The 23603-nt window shown below is 33.4% G+C and overlaps 3 protein-coding genes and 3 pseudogenes across 5 annotated transcripts; 4 read left to right on the plus strand and 2 right to left on the minus strand.

Annotated features, from left to right (window-relative positions):
• The first annotated feature begins 2697 nt into the window (after nt 1–2697).
• On the plus strand, nt 2698–5327 carry LOC147927681 (UDP-glucuronate 4-epimerase 6 pseudogene; annotated as a pseudogene). Its single transcript, XR_015582388.1, has one exon. The product of XR_015582388.1 is annotated as a UDP-glucuronate 4-epimerase 6 pseudogene (transcript).
• Nucleotides 5328–6267: 940 nt separating this feature from the next.
• On the minus strand, nt 6268–7917 carry LOC104746901 (glycine-rich RNA-binding protein 4, mitochondrial-like). Its single transcript, XM_010468443.3, has 5 exons — nt 7784–7917; nt 7482–7612; nt 7321–7389; nt 7003–7109; nt 6268–6616 (listed from the first exon to the last, which is right to left on the minus strand). Exons 2-5 carry the CDS (start codon nt 7600–7602, stop codon nt 6506–6508), a joined length of 408 nt encoding a protein of 135 aa, XP_010466745.2. The 5' UTR covers nt 7603–7612; nt 7784–7917; the 3' UTR covers nt 6268–6505.
• Nucleotides 7918–13570: 5653 nt separating this feature from the next.
• Nucleotides 13571–15160, plus strand: LOC104746902 (protein ECERIFERUM 26-like). The gene is made up of 2 exons (XM_010468445.3): nt 13571–14063; nt 14154–15160. The coding sequence occupies exons 1-2, from the start codon at nt 13629–13631 to the stop codon at nt 14994–14996; spliced, it is 1278 nt and encodes a 425-aa protein (XP_010466747.2). The 5' UTR covers nt 13571–13628; the 3' UTR covers nt 14997–15160.
• Nucleotides 15161–16634: 1474 nt separating this feature from the next.
• On the plus strand, nt 16635–19180 carry LOC147927682 (putative magnesium transporter NIPA1; annotated as a pseudogene). Its single transcript, XR_015581615.1, has 9 exons — nt 16635–17220; nt 17329–17576; nt 17666–17722; nt 17809–17899; nt 18000–18160; nt 18264–18394; nt 18483–18621; nt 18703–18795; nt 18895–19180. The product of XR_015581615.1 is annotated as a putative magnesium transporter NIPA1 (transcript).
• Nucleotides 19181–19342: 162 nt separating this feature from the next.
• On the minus strand, nt 19343–20455 carry LOC147927683 (F-box/kelch-repeat protein At3g23880 pseudogene; annotated as a pseudogene).
• Nucleotides 20456–22130: 1675 nt separating this feature from the next.
• On the plus strand, nt 22131–23360 carry LOC104748508 (uncharacterized). The gene is made up of 5 exons (XM_010470136.1): nt 22131–22232; nt 22314–22507; nt 22607–22730; nt 22857–23066; nt 23157–23360. Exons 1-5 carry the CDS (start codon nt 22131–22133, stop codon nt 23358–23360), a joined length of 834 nt encoding a protein of 277 aa, XP_010468438.1.
• The last annotated feature ends 243 nt before the right edge of the window (nt 23361–23603 follow it).

Here is a 23603-nt window from a genome sequence, read left to right on the forward strand (position 1 = left end):
TGACTCGTTTGGTTTTATATACTTTGACAACTAAGGTTTACTTATATTATTCTGGAACGCATATTAAAGTATGCACACTTTACTGTTAAGTCATAGCACAGTCACTAATATTTTAATAATTAAAACCATTAAGGCCAGTTCATGTTTTACTAGGATTAAGAAAGAAAATACAAATTTGGAAAATTTGATATCTATGAGTTTGTTAGTCGCAAATAAATCCATAGTGAACAATTAAATAAACCTACCGATACAATAGATAAGAAACAAAATCTACAACAACAAATTCTAGTTGCATATTAAAAATCCAATTAATTAGTGCATTTGATATCTCTTACTGGTTGGTCCAATTAACCACACATTTAAAATAACATAAAAAGATGTCTATAATTTTTTATTTTTTTTTGTGCAAGTCTTTAATTTTCTTAATGCTTCAATTATTTGGCCAAAATTTCATATTCTATTTTTTTACGTAGTTTAGAAATGAATAACAATATACGAGACTGACTCAATATTTTGACAGACATAGGCATTACATCGTATCAGATTTCGTCAATGTCTCAACCACAACTTGTTTTTGATCTCTTGTCTTGTGAAGATTAAGATCCTCAATTTTCAATCAATTATTTTTTAAGTACGCTCATAATCCATCTATAATCTGACTAGGCTAATCGCTACAAACCAACTTGCTCTTTAGAAAAGAAAAAAAAAAAAAAAAACCCTCAACTTGTTCTTTTGTTGACTAGAATCATTGTTCGGCCTTGATTTGAGGAGATGGCATGTTTTTGATCATGAGAATTTTTATCGCCTTACATGGAAATTTATTTAGCTCATCAGTATTAGACATCCAAATATTTTCCATGTCATCTATGTTTGCTTATGCATCACCTAAAATAAACACTAGGCCGCAATTCTAAAGGTGGTTATATATCTAAACGGAAGTACTTGTTGTCACATTACATTATGACTATATATAAGTTCAATTGACCGGACAAAAGATGCGCTAAAAAAAGGTTAGACTAGTGATTAAGTGTCGATTCATACCGCATGTGGTCAAAAGCTCAACTAGATTTTTATAAGATCATGATGGGTTTTGGTCGTACATTATGGAAAACATTTACTATCTTTTAGTAAAAAACTTCTGACCAAAAATTTTAAAGTTTTTTTTATTAGTTACTTTAACAGTTACGGGATCATGTTGTTAAAATGAAACCTATAAATTTTGATACTTTTAAAGGAAAGCGTAGTGGATGATTAAAAACAAACGAATGAGTAAATTCGGAAATTTATAGTACTTCTATAGAGATACTTGGACACGATCCGTACTCAAATCATTGCATACAATCTCATACGCGTAAATGAATTCGTTTGGCGGTCTCTTGGCACATCCGATGTGTGTTTGGTACATGTGTCGCGCATATATGTTTCATATAGTGGATGAGACAATTTTGGCTTTAATACATGTTCTTTGTTACCATCAGCCACTCGTTCGTCTCATTTATCGCCATGCATGACAATATTTTTTACTTTTATATAAGAGAATCTGTAATATTTGATCGTCAGCAATTAACAAGAGGTTGACTTATATCTTCTTTAGAACAAGTATTTATCTAAAGAATCATTTAACCGTTGAATCTATATATATTTCAGTATTTAACACTTTCGGCATCATAAAAAAAAAAAAATTAGCTCAGCATCTTTATTATTATTTTCAGTTGTATTTTACACCTAGTTTTAACAAGCTAAAAATTCAGACTTTGCTAATCGTCCACATTTAATATAACAATGTCAATGTCTTCTTAAACACGTCCGAATAGTTTAAAGGATGTTTATGAATTGGTAATAGTTAGAGAAGATATGGTAATTTCAACCTTTTCATTTGTCGGACTAGGTACAATTTCTGGCACCTAGCTACGGTTTCTTTCCATACTACTATCATAAGTACTATCTAATTAGATGTCTTTCATATTAGATTTTTGGCCGACCATATCTTTCTCCCGTTTCTTTAGAATCTTCTCAAAAGGGGATTTAGAGCATCAATTGATATCCGTAGCATAACTTGCATGGAAGTTTGATTGAAGTATGCAATGGCATGGAAACCGACACCTCCCGAAAAGGCTAAAACCTTGACATACCTTAGTCAATTAATAGTTTAATTTACTCTAGCACTTGAGATTTCGGTTGCCATGACATGAATCATGCATGTTGTCAATTAGAAATTAAGCATTACTATGTATGTCAGAATTGCAAGAGTTACTACTACTCTCCCTTGTTATAAAGAACACCAAAAATTTCTTCAATTCATTCATAGTGTACGTTGGTTAGAATTTAACATCATACTATAGCATTTATTAACATAAATTATCTAGATGTCTAGTAAATTCTAGTACTATTTTCATTTACTTTTCTTTGTGGTTTATTAATAACAAATTATTATGAAAATTATACTTTAACTGTTTATCTTCAAATTTAAAGTCATGAAAAAGAAACCAATAATAAATGATAATTTGATTGGGTACAACTTGTAAATTAAAAAAAAAAAAAAAAATCAGAAAAACATATCTCCATAAAGATAAAGAACACGACAAACTTGATATCATCTAGTAGTAATGAAAACAAACTTCATAGTTAATAAACAGATCTTGACCCCTATAAAATAAGTAAATAACTCAACAAGACTTTTTTTTAAAAAGATATCAAAAAGTAAACTCTTGTAGAGAAGTCTCCAATGGAGAACAATCTAACTCTTCCAATGCGTGGCATTGGCCTAATTTGGTGATCCTTGTTATATTTCGGGTAAAATCACAGACACTCATGTAAAAATACCGACAACTCCAATATCACTATTACAATATAATAGTACTACTTTTTCTCATTATTATATTTTAGAAATAACGAGTTGATTTATTTATTTTTATTATATACCTTTATTAGGAAAAAAAAAAGTGGCTTCCGACCAGCAAATTGTTTCTCTTCTTCTTCTTCTTCTTTATAATCATCAGATCGCTTCTTCACTTGTTTTTCAGGGCTCGAAATCTCTCTCAAACCCTCCTCCAAAAAATTCCACAAAATTTTCTCAAATCTTTAAACATCTTCGAGCCCCTTTTATGTAGAACAGTGGAGAAAGATCCACCACACATATAAATAAAACCAAGTGAGTTGTTGTTATATCAAGAAGTCGAAAATGCCTATGTCGGCGACGGCGGATACAAGCAAGACGGTGAAGCTGGAGAGGTACAATAGCTACCTCCGCAAGATTCACAGCACCAAAGTTCTCAACGCGTCTTCTAAAGTTCTTTTCCGAGCTACGCTCCTTGTAGCTCTCGTCCTCGTCCTCCTCTTCGCCATCAACTACCCTCCACTCTCCGACAGCCGCGCCGCCGCAGCTCATCACCTCCACCGTCGTAGCTTCTTATCCACCGGACTCTTCTCCTCCTCTTCCTCTTCCTCCTCTTCCTCTATCGGTGGAGCCGCGTGGGAAAAGCGCGTTAGACAATCCTCAACAGCCAAAAGACCACGCGGTCTCTCTGTTCTAGTCACTGGAGCTGCCGGCTTCGTCGGATCCCACTGCTCACTATATCTACGAAAACGTGGCGATGGAGTCTTGGGGTTCGACAATTTCAACGATTACTACGACCCAGCACTCAAAAGAGCAAGACAAGCGCTCTTGGAGAAGCAACAAGTGTTCATAGTCGAAGGTGATCTCAACGATGGACCACTCTTACGTAAACTCTTCGATGTCGTCCCATTCACTCACGTCCTCCACTTAGCCGCTCAAGCCGGAGTACGCTACGCCATGAAGAACCCTCAGTCTTACATCGCATCCAACATCGCTGGATTCGTAAACCTCCTCGAAGTGGCTAAAGCAGCTAATCCTCAGCCAGCGATCGTTTGGGCTTCGTCTAGTTCTGTTTACGGTCTCAACACTGAGAACCCATTCTCAGAAGAACACAGAACAGACCAACCAGCGAGTCTTTACGCCGCAACCAAGAAAGCTGGTGAAGAGATCGCACATACTTACAACCATATCTACGGTCTCTCCTTAACCGGACTCAGGTTCTTCACAGTCTACGGTCCATGGGGAAGACCAGACATGGCTTACTTCTTCTTCACCAAAGACATCCTCCACGGCAAATCAATAGACATTTACAGAACACAGGACAATCAAGAAGTGGCGCGTGACTTCACATACATAGACGACATCGTTAAAGGATGTGTCGGTGCGTTGGACACGGCGGAGAAAAGCACAGGAAGCGGAGGAAAGAAGAGAGGACAAGCTCAGCTACGTGTATACAACCTCGGAAACACGTCTCCTGTTCCGGTAGGGAGACTGGTCTCGATCTTGGAAGGGCTTTTAGGTACGAAAGCAAAGAAACATCTGATCAAAATGCCGAGAAACGGTGACGTGCCTTACACGCATGCTAACGTGAGCTTAGCGTACAAAGACTTCGGGTACAAACCGACGACGGATCTAGCGGCGGGGCTGAGGAAGTTCGTCAAGTGGTACGTTGGTTATTACGGGATACAGCCGAGGGTAAAAAAGGAAAACTCTCACGCCGAAGATTCCGCTTAAATTATTTTTCTTCTTCTACCGTCGTCGTCTCTCTCTCTCATCAATCACATGCTTGTTTTTTTTTTTTTTTTTTTTACAAAACCAACAAAAAAAAAAAAAAAATCATTTACAGGGACAGGTTTCTGTATTTTTCCGTATTTTAAAAAAATTGCAAAACAAAAAAATCATAAAATGTTTTTTTTTTTTGTGGTGGTCCTTTTTTTAGGGGGATCATAGTGTGGGGAATTAAATTGTTACAGCTGTATGTTTTATAATAGAGAAAGATATATAGCAAGAAGGAAAAGGGGGATTTAGAATTGAAAATATATATATATATATATGTGGGATATTGTTATTTGTAATAAATGATTTATATGATCGATCTTGCTGGAAAGAAAAAAAAAGTGTTCAAGAGCAGATCTTAGCCGTTGGAGTTTTTATAATCAAGGAATGAAACCTGTGATCCATTATTATTAGAACAACTGTAATCATAAATTTTATTCTCCTTTATACGTTCGCCTTTTTGCCTTTTTCTTTTACTTTTTAATGTTTTTTCTTTTCTTTTTATCTAATTGCTATTTCATGCCAAGACCAGACCAGAACTGAACTACATTGAAAGTAATGTTCTAAGTGGATTTTGTTTTGATGAAATCAGAAAATGTACTAACTAAAATCCGAAATAAAAACCATAAAGGAAGAGAGGACCATTGGCTTTTCTTTCTTTTGTAATCTTATCTCAAGTTATAATCATCTTTATTCTCTTTCTTTTTTATGTTTTTGTTGTCTATGAGAATTTTAGCTTTTTTATTTTTCGGAATGATGAATTTGATAATATAAAGCTTTTGGTAATTATTTAGATATTCGCTTTTGAAGATGCATGATGCTTTGAAAAAATTGGCAATAGCATATATTTATTAAAGGAGTTTCTATGGGTACAATTATACATTCAAGAATTTGATGCATTTTGGGTCACACGATTACAGAAGACATATGTAAGTTTATGTCATCGACTCATGTAATTTCACAAAATCTTGATATTACACCTCAAATCTGGGTGTAAACACAAATGGCAGAACAAGGAAACAAAAAAAAAAAAAAAGAATGCAATCAACAAGGCATAAAGTTAAAAGTGTAGAATGGGCCGTCACTACGATGATGATGACTTCAAGTTCCACCTCCATTGGCTCAAAATGCAACAAAGTGAAGTTGATTTTGGTGATCGAACAACAACAAGTTCTACACAACTATTACCCATATTGGGGCGTCTCTTGCCGATACAGAAAGAGCGGAAGTTCTCCGCTGTTCGCTGGTTCGTGTTGTTGAAAAATTCCAACACGGTCCGTCCGACCAAACGTTTTGCCATCAAAGGTCAACCAACCATTTTGGAAATGCAGGGTTGTACAATGAGGGATTCATATAGAGTGTGTCAACAACCATGGATTAGATCAGATATGCAACATTATTAATTTTGATTGATATGATCATAAATATTTTATACCAAGTTTTTTTTTCTTTTTTTCTTTTCTCTCTCTATATTACCAAAATGGAAACATCAAAGTTTCAAAATTAATGTTATAAGAAATCATTAATAGAAAAGATATATTACGCGCTCAAATCTAGAAGTGGAACAAAGTAGACCACAAATGGTTAAGAGTAGATAAAAGGAAAAATGTAAAAACATCGAATCAACTCGATGCAAAATAGATTTGCAGAAGATGGGAGCAGCAATACGGTATTCATTGTAAAGACACAACCAAAACAGGGGCTTGAAATAAGTTTAACAAAACCAGTTAAGGTTGTTTGCAGTTAAAACAAAGAGGGAAACAAACTAACTAACTACTGATAGTTCATACTTCAGAGGCTCCTCTCTCTCTCTCTCTCTCTCTCTCTCTCTCTCTCTCTCTCTCTCTCTCTCTCTCTCTCTCTCTCTCTCTCAAATCTTCTGGCTTGTTTCTTTTAGTAGCCACCGCCACCTCCACCTCCACCACCACCACCACCGAATGATGATCTCGGGGCACTCGGTCTTTCGTTTGCAAGGTTCACACGGATGTTCCTGCCATTCAGCTCCTGAACACACCCCAAAAAAATTAGTAAGAGATAAGACTTTTACACAAAACAATCAACACAATGGATGCAGCTCCTGATCACACCCAACACCCCTAAGAAACTAATAACAGACAAGACTTTTTAGACACAATGGATACAGTTCCTGATCATACCCAACACCTCTACGAAACTAGTAACAGACAAGAATTTTTAGACATAACAATCAACACTATGTATTCATCTCCTGATCATACCCAAACCTAAAATATGAGACTAGACTTTTTTAGATAGAACAGTCAACACTATGTATTCAGCTACTGATCATACCAAAATCCATATAAGAGACAAAAGATTTTTTAGACAGAACAATCAACATTATGCATTAGCAAATAGCAATCCTCTCTAACCTTTCCATCCATTTCTGATACGGCAGTGTTTGCAGAATCTTCACTGGTGAAGCTGACAAATCCAAAACCCCTCGACCTCCCTGTCTCTCTGTCTGAAATCACCGTAGCTGCAACACAACCCAAAGACACAACATTTGTAACAAATAATAAACAAAAAGCACAACAAACAAGACAAATAGGTCCCTAAACAAACTACAAAAGCCAAACAATATCACAAAACGTTCATCAACCAGCATTACATACTTACTAACATAAGCCATTTTAATAATCATTCCAAATGAAAACACATTCTATTTGGGAACAGAACATAAGGCTTACCTTCTGTGACTTCACCAAAGTTAGAAAAAGCCTGCTTCAAGGAGCCGTCATCAGTTCCCCATGAGAGACCTGAAAGCAAACCAAAACATTCAAATTTAGTGAAAAAAAGCCAAATCAAATTAAGATACAGCAGGGTTAGAAGATATATAAAAATACATTACCACCAACAAAAAGCTTAGTGGACATGTAACGGAGAGAACCAAGCATAGATGTCACTGGAACATTTGAGCTGTGAGAAACACCTTGTCTCAAAATACCACTAAGTTTGTTGCAAAAAGCCATTTCTTGATATCTGCAAACAAGAAAACATACCAAACCCCAGAAAGAAAAAAAAACTAAATCAAGAAAAGCCATAACTAAATCAAATTCCATTTCAATCAGACCACAAAAGAATCTACAAAAGATCATCAAAATCAAAGCCATTTCTGAAGCTATGAAAGACATTAAAAGAGATGAAACAAACCTCGGAGAAGGGAAATGACGAAATTAGGGTTTTAGAGAAGTGAGAGTGAGTAGTCAAGTGGGAAAAAGAGAGGCAGTGAGAGGGTGAAGACAAAGAGTAGGGTTTAAGGGATTTTATACAGAGCTCAGAAACTCTCTCTTTTTTTTTTCCTACAAAAAAAAAAAAATCTTTTGTTTCGTCCAAATTAATCAGCTGTGAGTAGGTGTATTTTAAGAGTCTGTACTACAGTGTTTTATCCAATAAATTTGAGCAAAGAGAGTCAACGCACTAAAAAAAAGCGGTAGTCTATTGGAACTATATTGTATCTGATGTATAGAATCAAGCCTCCCCTGCTTCTCTCTAACTTTTTCGACCTTTGTTGCCACGTCGACTTGTTTTATCTGTTTAGTGACTTAAGGTCACATGAGCCTGCTTCATTATACATGGACTAAAAGCCCATTATAAGGTCCAAAAAGCCGTTGGATATAACAAGATGTCAAAAAGAACTGAAAGATACCGTATGTTAGACTTTTCTCGGGTATATATTGGAAAATTGTGTTGATTTCGACATTCTGTGTTAGGATTTTTCTTATATCTATCTTAAAAGGGCTAAAAAGGCTAATGTAATCACTAAACCTACTTATGTAAGTAGATTTGGTTAAGTAAACAATTACTAGTAGTTATAGATAGTGGAGTGACATATTTTATAAGGGTATACTTACTTGAGATCAACTTCTTCCTATTTATAAGCTTCTTTATTAATTGTAGGCAATTAGACATTCATATAAATTACGTTGGTCCAGTTTTACCAATTACTTCGATAGAACAACAGCTGCATATACGTTTTCAGCAAGTTAACCTCTGAAATAATTTCAGTTTTGATTTTTTTTTAGCTTTTTAAGTGGGAAGCTTTTGTAAAATGTCAAAACAAATGTAGAAATCCTATATTTACTAATTTGTCAATTATGTCTTTTCTCAAGACTCAAGAGCTCCTCAAATCATCTCGTTCATACAAGCGAACATAACAAACTTGAACTCTTTGATGTAGTTAATTTTAGGAGCCATATTTAGGTAGAGAAGGAAGTAGTTTTTTTGCTTGTAACAACGCAGTTTGAAGTTGTTTCGGATGTAAGGTTTCATTTCGATCCTTAAAATAAAAATTATTGAAGTAAAAAAAAATGATTTGGATAATTTAATATTTTAGTGGGTCAATTTTTTGTTTTCTTTGCTCGAACCACCAAATTCTCGGGCCGGCCGGCTCTGCTACCGACCGCCACGGGATCAAAATAAAACTTACATATTACCAGACATATTTTATTATTTATAGATGTTCGTTCGACTATAAGCTCCAGTGATTCCCAACATACAAACCTATATCGTACGTGAAAAGTGGTTGCATTGCATCATTCATTGCAGTTTGAATTGTCAAAAAATACTGCGACCAAACTAATACTACAAAGAAGTAGCTAAGTCACACAGCTCACATACATATACAAATATTTCCTGACGATCAATATTCACATCAATCTATAAGCTGGAACGAATTAAAGTGTACGGAACTAATCAACTTTATGATTCTTGATTTTGTCATTTAGACTCATGGAAACCCCACAACGTTAAAGCATTACAGATGATGAGTGCTGAGTGGTGACCTCTTAATTGATGAATAAGGCACGTAACCATCTAACATACAGTATATAGTATTTATAAACATATCATTGAATCACATTTACTCTGCCAGTTTGATAACTTTTAAAAAATAAACCATATGGATCTTAGCTAGGTGGAATTGTAGTAAATATTTAAGACATAAAGTTACTATTTTTAATTGTTTTGTTGTTGTTCGTAGGTACACTTGCCTGGCTTGTTGTATCTTCTTTTATTTGCTTTTTCCGAACAAGACGGCAAGACCAATGGTTATATCTTATATATATTGTTTTTTTTTTGAATGAAGAGACCAATGGTGATATTGACACTGAACAACACTAGTATCTGATCGGAGATCTAGAATTCGGATGGTTTAAACTTTAACGTATGTGATACTAGAAATAGGCTCGCGCGATGCGCGAGATATATTTAATTTTTTAATTAATTATAATATATATCAAATTTAGAAATCTAGTTTTGAAATGATTTTTTATGAAAAGTTTATTTTTAAAATGTTTAACATGTGTTCCTTTATATATATGGTTTTTAATGTTTTAACGCAAATAAAATAAACAAAACATATATATCAGAAATATTTTTGATTAGAATAATTAAAACCCTCAAAGTTCTTTTGTTTTAGATTTTATTGTTTTGTGATAAATTGTTAGGTTCTTAAAGGCATCTCCAATTACATTCTATTTTAAAGTCAATACTCTATTATAGAGTAATATTGACTCCAACATTACTATATATCTTACTCTAAATTAGAGTAAATGCTAGGATTACTCTATATTCAATTTTATTTTTTCTACACTAACTCTAGTTTTGAGTCAAAATAGAGTAATACATTTGAAAGAATTATATATATTGGAGATACTCTTAGCACAAATGAGGTTTGTGTAGAGACCAGATAAAACGAAAATAGTTTGCTATTACCAGATAAATCTCATCTTTTCCTACATCTTTTCCAAAGCTTTAATATATGGATTCGATCAAGACTTATATGATGATTTGCTAGATTTCTATAACCAGAAAATTATTATGAAGTCAGTAACCATTAAAATAAATAAATAAAAATTAAGTTTTAGTCTCAATCGTAAAGTAAAATAATTGATAAATATTGATCTTTTTGCAAGTGCAAGTGATTTTACAACTTTATATATTCTTTAACTCAATCTTAATATTTTATTTTCTTTTGACTCCTCAATATGTTGGTACAGTTTGATTTACTTCAATTAGCCTCCTAACAAATTTCTTGTGAATAGAAACTTTATATGAATGCTGAAAATGTGTTCTTTTAGTTATAAAAAAATGAACTCTCCAACCAATCAATAAACTAAACTTTGGAAACATGGATTTTGTATTATACTAATGAGATTATGAATCTAGACAATATGTTTTACACAGAGGAATCACCAATGATTATTTTGAATAATTAATAAGTGTATTCCCGATTTACCATATGCTCCAGTGTTTACTCTCTAATCTCGTAATCACCCTTAATATAATTTTTCTTGGAATAATGCATATTAAAATATGGCTCATGTCATAAAACTTTAAGAAATATCTTATACTAATTATGAATAAAATTCATGAAAAGAAAAGTGTGTCAATTTTTTTTAGATACTATATATTATCTCTATTTTATAATTAAAAAATAAATACCTTTAAATTATTTTTGGAAACTATTGTTTTCTGATATCTCATGGGGTGATTAAGCAATTATATTCTGATACCATTATATTATTTTTATTTTCTTTTAGTACATAAGTTTTACAAACAGTCAACCAGTAACTTATAAAATATTAAATATACATTTTTTTTTCTGAGTTTGTCTTTAATACAATAAATGTGATTATTGAATACAATGTAATTTTTAAAAATATATTAGAATATATTTGGTATTTTGTTTTAGTTTTTACTTCAAAGTATAAGAACTCTTTTTTATTGGTTTGTTTAGTAGTTTTATTTTTAGGTTATATGGTATATGCTTTCATTAGGAAATATCTTATATGTTAAAACTAAAAGATGGTAGAAATATATTTTTGTAACAATGTGAAAAAAAATTTTTAAGCAAACTATACACCATATAAAATAAAATAAAAATGAAACAGATTAAAAAATATTTAATTTAAAATTAGTAATAAAGACATGTCACATGTGTCATAAATTTAGAGCGCCAAGTGTCGCATTGGCAGAGAAATTTAGAAAAAACCTTCTCATATTATATGAAACTATTGCTTTCTGATATCTCATGGGGTGATTAAGCAATTATATTCTGATACCATTATATTATTTTTATTTTCTTTTAGTATATAAGTTTTACAAACAGTCAACCAGTAACTTATAAAATATTAAATACACATTTATTTTTTTCTGTCTTTAATACAATAAATGTGATTATTGAATACAGTGTAATTTTTAAAAATATATTAGAATATATTTGGTATTTGGTTTTAGGTTTTACTTCAAAGTATAAGAACTCTTTTTTATTGGTTTGTTTAGTAGTTTTATTTTTAGGTTATATGGTATATGCTTTCATTAGGAAATATCTTATATGTTAAAACTAAAAGTTGGTAGAAATATATTTTTGTAACAATGTGAAAAAAAACTTTTAAGCAAACTATACACCATATAAGATAAAAAAATGAAACAGATTAAAAAATATTTAATTTTAAATTAGTAATAAAGACATGTCATATGTGTCACAAATTTAGAGCGCCAAGTGTCGCATTGGCAGAGAAATTTAGAAAAAACCTTCTTATATTATATAATATTTCTCTTTTATGAAGTATAGTCTCAAGTTTTAGTAGACCAATGGGCAATGATTATATCTTAATAATGTTTTCATTTTTTTTTAAAGCGACTATATACACTCTCACCATCATGCATGCCATATACATTTGCAGTCGCAACCACTTCTAAAAATCGTATTTCTCAAAATAAATGTACGTAGGCCTCGACGCCCCCCACAATATAAAGATACAAAGTTCGACAGCCTCGCATCACACAGTACGTTTTTTTTCTTCAATTAATTTAAAAGACAAGTCGATCTGTAGAAAAACAAAACGGCAACCATTTATCATTAGACTGAAGGTTAGATCTCAGCTCTAATTGTATACGTTATGTCTCTTATTTTTCATTATATATTGTCTAGATCTTGTGGTACGGTTGTCTAGAAATTATAATTTCCTTGTTCTGTTGTTCAAGATGACTCATGAGTGTTGTTTGGTGTGACGTTGGAAAGAGCTAACTTGCTAATGTTCCGCATTTGGGAAGTCACTCAACGAAAGATGCGTATCTACGCTTCGCCGTGACGAATTATATTTTACCAAATTTTCGCAACCAAAACACTTATATTTAGGTAGACCAAAAGATCAAATGAATTTCACAAATAACTTTTCCAGTTCAAAAAATATTTAATGGAGCGGATAGCAGGACGAGTACAAGGCCCCATGCATATCCAACTTTTTATTTCCAACGTGCTACGCGCGCGCATATCTAAACCTATAGGTACTTTCAATCATTGGTTAACTATCAAGTACAATCGAATGAATATTATTATAAGAAAACTCAGTTGATTACCAGTAACAGCTGCTCATATTTAAGCTATATTGGTTCAATCTCTTTTCTAAGTTGTTAGTACATATATATATATCACATGATACGATCATATCCTATAATTTAAAACAGTATATATATATATATTTATCATATTTAAAGAGCTAATTAACATTTAGCACAGTTTTCGCATTTCATTATCTCTACCCAAATACAATTCTTATACATATTTACAGGTCTGAGTATATGTATTATAGACAGATTAATAAATAAATACAACAATATATGGTTTGCCAACGAATACTTATACGACAACAATGCCATTTTGGTTGTGTATAGCCTTCTCTCTGCTATACAACAAATACTTATACAACAATTAAGAATGGGGTCATGTTCACCAACTCGTGATGCAAACACCTATTATAACACTTGCATGCATATAACAACGTGAGTAGATTATAGTCACAATCTGTATAATAAGTGAAACAGAGAGCGACACGTATAGCAGAAACATTAAAACAATTTTGAAAAAATAAAACCTTAAAAATATTTGATTATTTCTATATATATATAGAGTAGACCGGGAGATCAGTCAGAGATATATTTGCCAAGATACACATACTTACATCTTTCGTCTCGTATATATAGTTATATAGACATGGGTCGAGTTCAAGAAGAGGGAAGGGGTCCGGTTCATGGCTTCCGGTTATCGACCGTGAGTTCGTCCCGGCCAACAGAGACCGGTACCACTCACGAGCTCACCGGTTTAGACCTCGCCATGAAGCTCCACTACTTAAAGGTGGTTTACATTTACTCTGCCGAGACAGCACGTGACTTGACCGTGATGAACGTCAAAGCCCCCTTGTTTCCGGTCTTCGATCAGATCTCATGGATCACTGGCAGGTTAAGGCGGGACGAGTCGGGACGCCCGTACATAAAGTGCAACGACTGCGGCACACGTCTCGTGGAAAGTCATTGTGATCTCACAGTGGACGAGTGGCTCCGTGTACCGGACCGGTCCGTTGATGAGTCTTTGGTTTACCATCAACCTGTTGGACCAGAAATGGCATTCTCTCCTTTGATTTATATTCAGGTGCGTACGTATATATCTCTACTAATTTACGTAATGAACAAATTAAAAGTCCACACATTAAAAAAAGAATATCGGTTTAATTCGGTACAGATGACCCGGTTTAGCTGCGGTGGATTAGCTTTAGGCTTGAGCTGGGCACATATCATGGGAGATCCCTTATCGCTTTCTCATGTCTTCAACTTATGGGCTCGGGCTTCTGTTGGTGAGAAGATCCACTGCCCCAAAACCTCTGAGTTAGAAAGAGTGTTTCAAAACCCGAACTCAACGGACAAAAAACCGGATTCAATCAAACCGGTTGACCCGGTTGGGGATCTCTGGGTCGCTCCAAGTAACAGAAAAATGACAACATTCTCCTTCAATTTAACGGTTAACGAGATTAAATCACATTTTCCGGCGACCGGAGAAAACGAATTCGACATTCTCAGTGGAATCATATGGAAATGTATAGCCAAAACGAGAGGAGAATCAGCTCCGGTTACGATTACAGTTATTAAATCGGATCCGAACGGGTTAAAACCTAGAGCGGTGAGAAACGGTCAGATGATAAGTTCCGTTCACGTCGATTTCTCGGTGGCGGAGGCGAGTTTGGAGGAGATTGTGAAATCGATCCGTGAAACGAACGACGAGAGGTTTGGGATCGATGAGACTGTTGATGATGTTTCAGATTTTATTGTTTACGGAGCGAATTTGACGTTCGTGGATCTGAGCGGAGTTGATTTTTACGAGGCGAAAGTTATGGGGAAGTCACCGGAATCGGTTTATTGTAATGTTCAGGGGATAGGTGACGGTGGAGCGGTGGTGGTAATGCCGGGGGGTGTGGAGGAGGAAGAGAGGGTTGTGACGGTGACGTTACCGGATGATGAGATTGAGAAGGTGAAATGTGAAATGAACATGTGTGGGTTGATCACGGTGTTAGTAGCTAACGGTGAATGAAAAAAAAAATTGTTTGTTTTGTTTCGAACATTGTTTTATTTTGTGGTATTATTTTAAAACTTTTTCTATTTTCAGTTTAAGTGATGTTGTTTTTATTTTTCTATGCAAGTACTAAATGTGTAAAAATTTTCTTTACCAATCATATTTGACATTATGTTTTCTTATTGATTGAGTTTATTTTATTTAATAGTATATAAAAGAGATAAATTAAATGAAATTATATATATATATATATTAAAATTAAAACGGCTCTGTTTTTTTCGTGTTGCTGGATCAGCTACTGCGACACGCTAAAACGACAGTAATAACGTCAACGACAACGCCGTTTATTAAAACAACAACGCATATGTGTTTATTAGAGTGAAAAAAGTGTGGCAAAGAAAAATCGCTGAATTTTCTAGCGACCGTTGCGGCATTTCATTTCAACAGTACAAAGACTCTTATTCACAATGGCAGTGATGCTTTTTCATAATAGTGACGACTTTCCTTGTTTATTTTTCTGTCGCAGTAGCTCATCCAGTAACTTGAAAAAGAACAGGGCCAACATCATTTAAAATGAAACAGGAAGAATATAATTTACTCTTAGTTTTATTGCTATGATGTGTGTATTGATAGTGAAATAAGTACCATTGGTTTCTATTTCATGATCCTACATCCTCCTAAATGTTTTATCAGCCTATGAATATGAAATTCAGCATGAGCACACCCAAAATGCAATCATTTTTTTGACAAGAATTTTCAAAGAATATCAAAGGTATATTCCAAATATGTATAATAACTATTATTGTGTATTTAGAAATGATATGCTTACATTTATTTATTGGTAGGGGAAATGATATGTTTACATATCCCTATAGATGATTATAATTTTGAGTTTATTAATATCTAAAAATAACCATTTTGAATTATATTAAATATTAATTAAATACTATTTAGATGGTTTATTTGTTGTATTTTAAACATGTTACTAGCGTGCAAAATCCCAAATTTAATATTGATCTAAAGATAATTATTGATTTACTTCCATATCCTCCACAACAAATGTAAGAATATTATAAAATAAAAAAGGATCAAACAAAATCTTTATCAAGATATTTGTTTCTAAGATACCATAAAATTTGAATTGTAAGAGAGAAATAAAAGCAATTTTACAAAAATAAAGATAAAAAAATTGAATTTTATATATGGAAAAATAAATTAAAGAAGGTGGCGTGCATGTAAATTGTTAATTAGTATTATGTTTATATATATATATATATATATATAAAGCAAAGAGAATAATATGAATTGGCAATTTTCTAATTTCTGAGCTGTTTATGTTACACCCTATATATCCTCCTGGATTCTCTTATTCATTTTTTTTTCTCTCTCAGATTCTTCACAGCAACACAAAACAACCAAAACCCTAATTTAATTTTTTTAAGAAATTTGTTTCAACAGAAAAAACAAAAACAACTATCGATCGTTCGTCTATGGCCTTCTTAGATTCTTCTTCTTAATTTTGTGTTTCTTTTTGGTTGTTTTTTTTTTCTTTGGGGGCAGAAGAGAACGTGGCAGAGTTAAAGGTACCATTCGAATATTCTAAATAAAGCACGTTCTTGCTCGTGATATTATTTGCCTACTTTTGAATTTATCTTTTTTCTTTAGTTTGTGCGATCACTATCTCGAATTTTTTCGTTTGAGTTCTTTGTAATTTTGATGATTTGTTAGAAGCAAAATTGGATTTAGTCTTTTGGCGTGTTCTTCAACTTTCTTTGTTATTTGTTATTTAATTTACTGACGATATTTTAGTGATTTTATGAGAATTAATAGTTAATGTTTTGTTAAAAAGGTAACGTATATGAGAGGGTTTTGAGGTTTCATACGTTAAAAAAATTTCTGACAAAAATCAGAAGAACAAGTCTTAATCCAAAATTTTCAAAACTTCAAGGACCGTAGATTCTACTTTTGAAGTGAAAAGTATTTTGTCTCTTTCTTCTTCTTCTTCTTCTTGTTTTTTTTGTCGTTTGGAGTTTCAAGATTTGTGTTAGCTATCATCATTAGTTGATCTTTTTCTTATTTTGATTTCGATATGATTCTAAATTCTCTCTTCAGTTTCCTATATTTGCCTGTTCTACCATCTGTTGGAAATTTTAATATATATATTTCTTTCTGAAATTAATTATTGTATTTTTGGTTGATGAGCTAATTATTAAAAGTAATCAGTCATGATCATTTGCAATTTGTATGTGGCTTTCTTTGCTTTTTATTTTCTTTATAGTTTATGAAAGTCAGATTTTAAAACTCACTTTTGATGTTCTTATTCTGTTTTTATTTTTTTTTGTGTGTCCAGATGCAAGAATCTCTTTGAAAAAAATTTGGAATCTTTCTCCTCAAAAAAATCTTCTTTGGAGTTTCATAAATCTTTCAGGCTGATTCATCTTATTTATATATAATATATATTAGCTAAGATGGATCAGATGTCACCTGATAACATAACTGGAGTCATTCTAGCAGTGTCTTCAAGTATTTTCATTGGTTCTAGCTTCATCGTCAAGAAAAAAGGTCTCAAAAAGGCTGGTGCAAGCGGAGCCAGGGCAGGTGAGAGAGCTGATCTTTTACATATCCCAAGTTCTTGAAATTAACACTTCAATCTAAAATCTGTTCTTGGTTATTATATCTTCAATCAGGTGAAGGAGGGTATGGATATTTAAAAGAACCATGGTGGTGGGCTGGAATGATAACAAGTAAGTCTTAAAACTCTAGATTCTGTTAAATTGTTTTTAAAGTTCGAGATGCAAATGACTAAACCTGTTTTGGCCTCTTGATTTAGTGATTTTTGGGGAAGTAGCTAATTTTGCAGCCTATGCATTTGCACCGGCTATTCTGGTAACACCTTTGGGAGCTTTAAGTATTATATTCAGGTATTCTTAATTGTTGAAACCTGCATCAGTATTAGATTATATATATTCTATAGAGTATATGGTTTTCCTGAAAACAAGAACCTATATATGTTTTATGCAGCGCAGTGCTAGCGCATTTTATTTTGCAAGAGAAATTGCATATGTTTGGGATACTCGGTTGCGTTCTCTGTGTTGTTGGATCTACAACTATAGTCTTACACGCTCCACATGAGCAGAAGATTGAATCAGTCAAGCAAATATGGCAGCTTGCTATTGAACCAGGTTTAATTATATATATGTTCATATAATTAATTACCACAAGCTATTGGTACGGAAGTTCGATGTTTTAGTAAGACTGATTCTGATGCAAGCTCTGTTCCATTAGGTTTCCTTGTGTATTCTGCTGTGATTGTGATTGTGGTGGCTATACTGATCTTCTACTATGAACCGCGCTACGGAAAGACTCATATGATAGTATATGTTGGAATCTGTTCCTTGATGGTTCTCTTACTGTACGTTTTTTTTTGTTGAGCTCTCTCTTTCTCTCTTTGTTAAGTACGTTTTCATTGGAATTTTCCTCAAGCTCTCTTGTGTTTCTTCATAGGTTATGAGTGTTAAAGCGGTGGCCATTGCGATAAAGCTGACATTTTCAGGGACGAATCAGTTCAAATACTTCAACACTTGGATTTTTCATTTTAGTAGTTGCGTTTTGTTGCCTTTTACAAATCAACTACTTGAACAAGGTAAGCAAAATAAAACTCGTAACTTCAATTCGATATCATTCATTTTTTATGAACTTTTCTCTTTGTAATTTTGGCTATCAGGCACTGGATACATTCAACACCGCGGTTATTTCACCGGTTTACTACGTTATGTTCACAACGTTCACCATCATAGCTAGTATGATCATGTTCAAGGTCAAAAACAATCTCTTATAATTCCTTTTTCTTCTCTCTCAAGTAAATAAAGACAGTTTCTCAAATAGTTTTCTCTGTTGTGTGTTTGATTTACTACAGGATTGGGCATCTCAGAGTGGATTAAAGATTGCAACAGAGTTGTGTGGTTTTGTAACGATTTTGTCAGGAACATTTCTGCTTCACAAGACGAAAGACATGGGAAACAGTGGAAGTAGTGGTCGTAGATCTGTCTCTATGCCTAGAGACACTCCTGTCTTCACCAACTCAGGATCCCGCTCGGAGCTCCACCTCAGATAAAATACCCTCCTGACTCTAACGTTCCAAGATTCCCCCATTGTACGTATTCGTGAGAGCAACGAAAGACTTAAAAGCATAAGGATCAATGTATTTTGGGGAATACTTTGTTAGGAAATATATTCTTTTTTTTTTGGTTTCCCACATGACAATGTAATTTACAACTAAAGAGAATTAAAAAAAAAACAAGAGTTTTTTTTTTAAGTAGAGGTACAATAATGATGTGCATTTAAAAATGAACCAATCTTGAATGTTAAAGAACATTTGGAGAAACCATTGTCTTGACATAAACTTTGGCGTCGCGACAACCACTTAAGCTATGTGCAACTGGGTAATGAAACCTTCCATTAGCACAGTCATAACCAGATCTAAACTCTAATAAAACCACTAAACCGTCTGAGATCCATAGCGGTCGAACAAAGTCAGTCAAACCAGGAATGCTCAAGAGTTTAGACCAAGATGCTCCTTCTCCAAACTCCTTCATCACCAAAACATCTGCGTTAGCTCCTTTGCAATAACACACCATCGAAAGACATCCTCTCAAATCTCAAGCGTCAATGTAAAACATCCTTTGCTGCAACTAACTGGTCCGGGAAGCTCCTTTAACTCATCACGTGACATGTCATATGATATAATGGTCCATGATGACGAGTGAGTGGCTGCCAGTTTAGAGTCCCTTTGATGTAGATTCCGGATCTTGATTTGTCAGCAACAACAACTCCAGATGGGAGACAAGCGTTGTTGCTTCTTCTCCAGAGCTTTTCTCTCGTCGAGTAGATCTTTGCCTCTATCTTCACTTGTTGTCTTTGTTGCAACAATGCAACCACTTTATAGTCATCCTCAGATTCATCATAGCCAAACCCATACGTGACAACAAACTCATCCTCGCTCGTTTCAAGATCCGAACCAGACAATCTTTGTTGAAGCTTGGTGGTCGGGTTCCACAAGTAGAGGCTTTTGTCGTAATCTACATGGAAACAAACCAATCCATGACAAGTCCCCACGACTTGATAGTAATCTCTGCCTAATAGCTCACCATCATGCTCCGAAACATCGACCGTTGACTCATTGTATAAAGAGTTGACGCAGCACGACTTGAGATGATACCGAGACGTTGTGATGACTCCGTAAGGACTCTTCTTGGAAGTGGTTGCCTTCGATGCCTCCAAGATTGAAGCGTGTTTCAAAGCAAACAGAGTCTCTGAGATCAAAGATCTCCATGAGCTGCAAACGCATTTGAATCGCGTCAATGACTTCACGGGTAGTCTTAAGAGAATCTCTTCCACCATTTCAAGAGGAAGAATGGGTGGTGAGAACATCTCTCTGATGTTTTCCTCCATGAGTCTGGGCAGAGGAACCAATAGTGTTGTTGGTATTAAATAAGAAAATATTAAAAGATTAGTTCTTTTTAGGTGTATATGCACAAGTGGTTGTGGAAAAAGAGGAGATGCATGTATCAGGATAATGCAAAATATTATGTACTTTATGATAAGAAATAGTATATTTAGATATGGAGATGATAATGTGGTAAAGATGTTGACATTAAGCTAAAGGGTAGGATCAGAAGAAGTCATAGGGCGATAAAATTTGCTACTTTTTTTTTTCATCTCGTAACAAAATTTTGGTTCGTATGCAAGAAACAACCAAAGCTTCATTATTGACCGTGGCAGAAAAGTTCCAAAGTATTACAACAAAATTGAAGACAACGAATCAAGACAAGGTTATAGAGATGGAAACATAATATTAATTATAGGAGATCATGATCAAATGGTAAACTTACTCACGATTTGAATCATTTAATCGAGAAAGAAATGGTTTTTTTTTGGACAACCTTGGGCAATATAAAAATGGTTAAGTTAAACAAAATAAGAGTTTTATACTACAAGATAATCAAAAGATTAAAAGCTAATAGGATGAGTTAATAAAAACTAACTTCAGCTTTAGTGACATAGACTCATCATCACTATCTAGCTTAGAAGAGTAGTAATTGGACGTGAAGTGTCCATAACTATTATATATATTTATACGAAAAGTTATTTTTGCTATATATAACAAATACGAACACTTTACAAATATATCAACTTTGGTCGAAGATGCTACTAAATTGATCACTTTAGACAAAAATTTGAATTTTATCATAAGCTATACCAAAATGTTATTTACAAGTAATTGTGTAAAAGATACTAACATAGAAATGTCAAACAATCTAAAGAAACAAAGTAAAATAAAAAATGACATATTTACTAGCAGTTTTTTTTTTTATTTATAAATAAACTTACAATTTTTCTTTTTTTGTTCAATATGATCTGTTTACTTACATTTAACAGCATATGTTATATATTTTTTCCTGTCCCATGCTATCATCAAAATTCTAGAAAGATCCATCCTAGTTATTTTAATATTGGGTCTAGTCAAAAGCCTAATAAAAATGAGTTAAGAGATAAAATGAGAAATATTTAGTTTTGATTTTTTCTTGCTCGGAAAAATAAAAAACTTTTCCATGTTTCTAAATTAACGGCGGAGAAATTCCACCATTGGTGGCCGGTAGTTTTACCATCGATTTTCTACCCGGTGGTGGATTATCAATAAATGTATCAGTCTGTTTTCTGTGACTATGATCAGTGCCGGTCTTAGAATATTTGATGCTTAAAGAAAATCAGAAATCTATGGTACCTGCGCTCACACGTTTAGTAAAGCTTGCCACGAGTCTACCGATGGTATTGTTTTCTGCTTACTAAGGTTTGCTAAAGTTAATCAGTACAATGGTAAGTTTTTTCTCATTATACTACATATTAACTTTCTTAAATTTTTTTATAAAATTAGTTTGAATAACAATTAATATAGATGCTTGGAGTGTTCAAAATCACTGGGACTGTTCTCAAGTTATAATCAATCCAGAAATTACTGAAGCTGAAGATCTAAGAAAACTGTGAGTTTATATATTTGTTGCCGATAATATAGACTGTTCTTTTTATCAACACATATAATAACGTGATAACTCGAATAATAGTCTTTCCAATGATAGCTTGCAACTGACGATCATGGATTCATTGCAAAAGAAAGTGTTTTGGGCAAAACCTAAAAAGGAAGAATTAGAAGAATACCCTATTAAAACTATCGAAGAAGTCTTGCATGCATTTGAGGTATTTTTTTCTAAAAATATCTATTATCCATTGTTTTATTATAAATTTAGGTAATAAATACATAGAAATTAAACTTTATAGGTTGGGATGTGTCGCACTACCTGTACAGTAATTGAAGTCGATAGAGACTACTGTTGGGCCTACATTGCGTGTAAGAAATGCAACAAAAAGACCATCGTCGAGCAAGGCATTAAGATGGAAGATGAGAATCATAAACCAGCACCAAAGTTCTATTGTGAGGTTTGCTGTCAGTTTGTAAAAAACGTCACAACCAAGTAAGTTACTTATACGTATTTGATTAAACGTTAATAAAGTAGTTCCTTATATACTTCTATGATAATCAAAACCTTAAAAATTTTAAAATTTATTTTTAGGTTCTGGATTTATCTTAAAATCAAAGACAAAACTGGAGAATCTAAATGTATGGTGTTTGATAGCTTCGCTGCTGATATGGTTGGAATGCAATCCTCAGAACTCCTTAACAATAGATACGATTTGGTAATTATTCATCTTTTCCGTATTATATTTTTGTATCATATCATTCATCTTAGCCGCATTATATTTCAAAACAATTTTCTATTCGATAATTTTGACTTTGTTAAACCATTGCATTATAAACAATAGCTGGAGGATCCTGAAGCTATTCCTCTGGAGGTTTTATCATTAGAAGGGAAAACATTTGAGTTTCTCCTTTCTATCGAGTTGAAAAATATTAGAGGGAGCTCCACCATTTACAATGTCGCTGCTTTGTGCTCCAAAGGATTGAATTCTGATTTTGAGATTCTCCCTTCAGACACTTATATAAATCCGTCTTCAATGTTGTCTGGTGGTCAGGTATTAATGTTTTAATAGTTTATATAATTGTATGGTGAAGATTTATATAAGGTTTTGAATTCGTATATTTAATGTTTACTATACTTATAGGGTTCTTTAATGATTACTGATGGGAGTGAACCATCAGATGTGGATGCTTCAACATCTTCCACTCCATCATCAAAAAGAGGTTCATCAAACATGGTCGAAGGAGATGACCAATCATCTACCTCAAAAAAACATTGCTCTGGACAAAAAGTGGAAGATGCTACTGCTGCTGGTGTTTCTAAGGAACTTAACAGTTTGTTCAGTTAATTTTCTTTTGAGTTTTACTATCTATCCACTTTGAGACTTTTAAATTTCTACTTTGGTTTTGGTTATGGTTTTCATTTTCATGAGTTTTTTGTGAGACTATTGGTGTTATTGTTTTTTAATATTCTGCTTGGTTTCAATTTAATTTCTTATTATTCCTTTGTTTCTTATCTATCCACTTTAATACATTTTATATTTGTTATGTGATTTTGCTTATATTTTTTATACTTATACATTCTCTAACTT

The sequence above is a fragment of the Camelina sativa genome, chromosome 15, assembly GCF_030686135.1.
Source record: "Camelina sativa cultivar CO46 ecotype springtype chromosome 15, ASM3068613v1".
Classification (NCBI taxonomy): Eukaryota; Viridiplantae; Streptophyta; class Magnoliopsida; order Brassicales; family Brassicaceae; genus Camelina; species Camelina sativa.

Bases quoted from the DNA above. Each gene is read 5' to 3' on its own strand.
- LOC104746901 (XM_010468443.3), bottom strand. From the start codon at position 7,602: ATGGCTTTTTGCAACAAACTTAGTGGTATTTTGAGACAAGGTGTTTCT. The intron at 7,390-7,481 runs GTAATGTATTTT...GTTTGCTTTCAG, and splicing joins CACTAAGCTTTTTGTTGGTG to GTCTCTCATGGGGAACTGAT. The intron at 7,110-7,320 runs GTAAGCCTTATG...GTTGTGTTGCAG, and splicing joins CTTTGGTGAAGTCACAGAAG to CTACGGTGATTTCAGACAGA.
- LOC104746902 (XM_010468445.3), top strand. From the start codon at position 13,629: ATGGGTCGAGTTCAAGAAGAGGGAAGGGGTCCGGTTCATGGCTTCCGG. The intron at 14,064-14,153 runs GTGCGTACGTAT...AATTCGGTACAG, and splicing joins CTCCTTTGATTTATATTCAG to ATGACCCGGTTTAGCTGCGG.
- LOC104748508 (XM_010470136.1), top strand. From the start codon at position 22,131: ATGGATTCATTGCAAAAGAAAGTGTTTTGGGCAAAACCTAAAAAGGAA. The intron at 22,508-22,606 runs GTAAGTTACTTA...ATTTATTTTTAG, and splicing joins GTAAAAAACGTCACAACCAA to GTTCTGGATTTATCTTAAAA. The intron at 23,067-23,156 runs GTATTAATGTTT...CTATACTTATAG, and splicing joins CAATGTTGTCTGGTGGTCAG to GGTTCTTTAATGATTACTGA.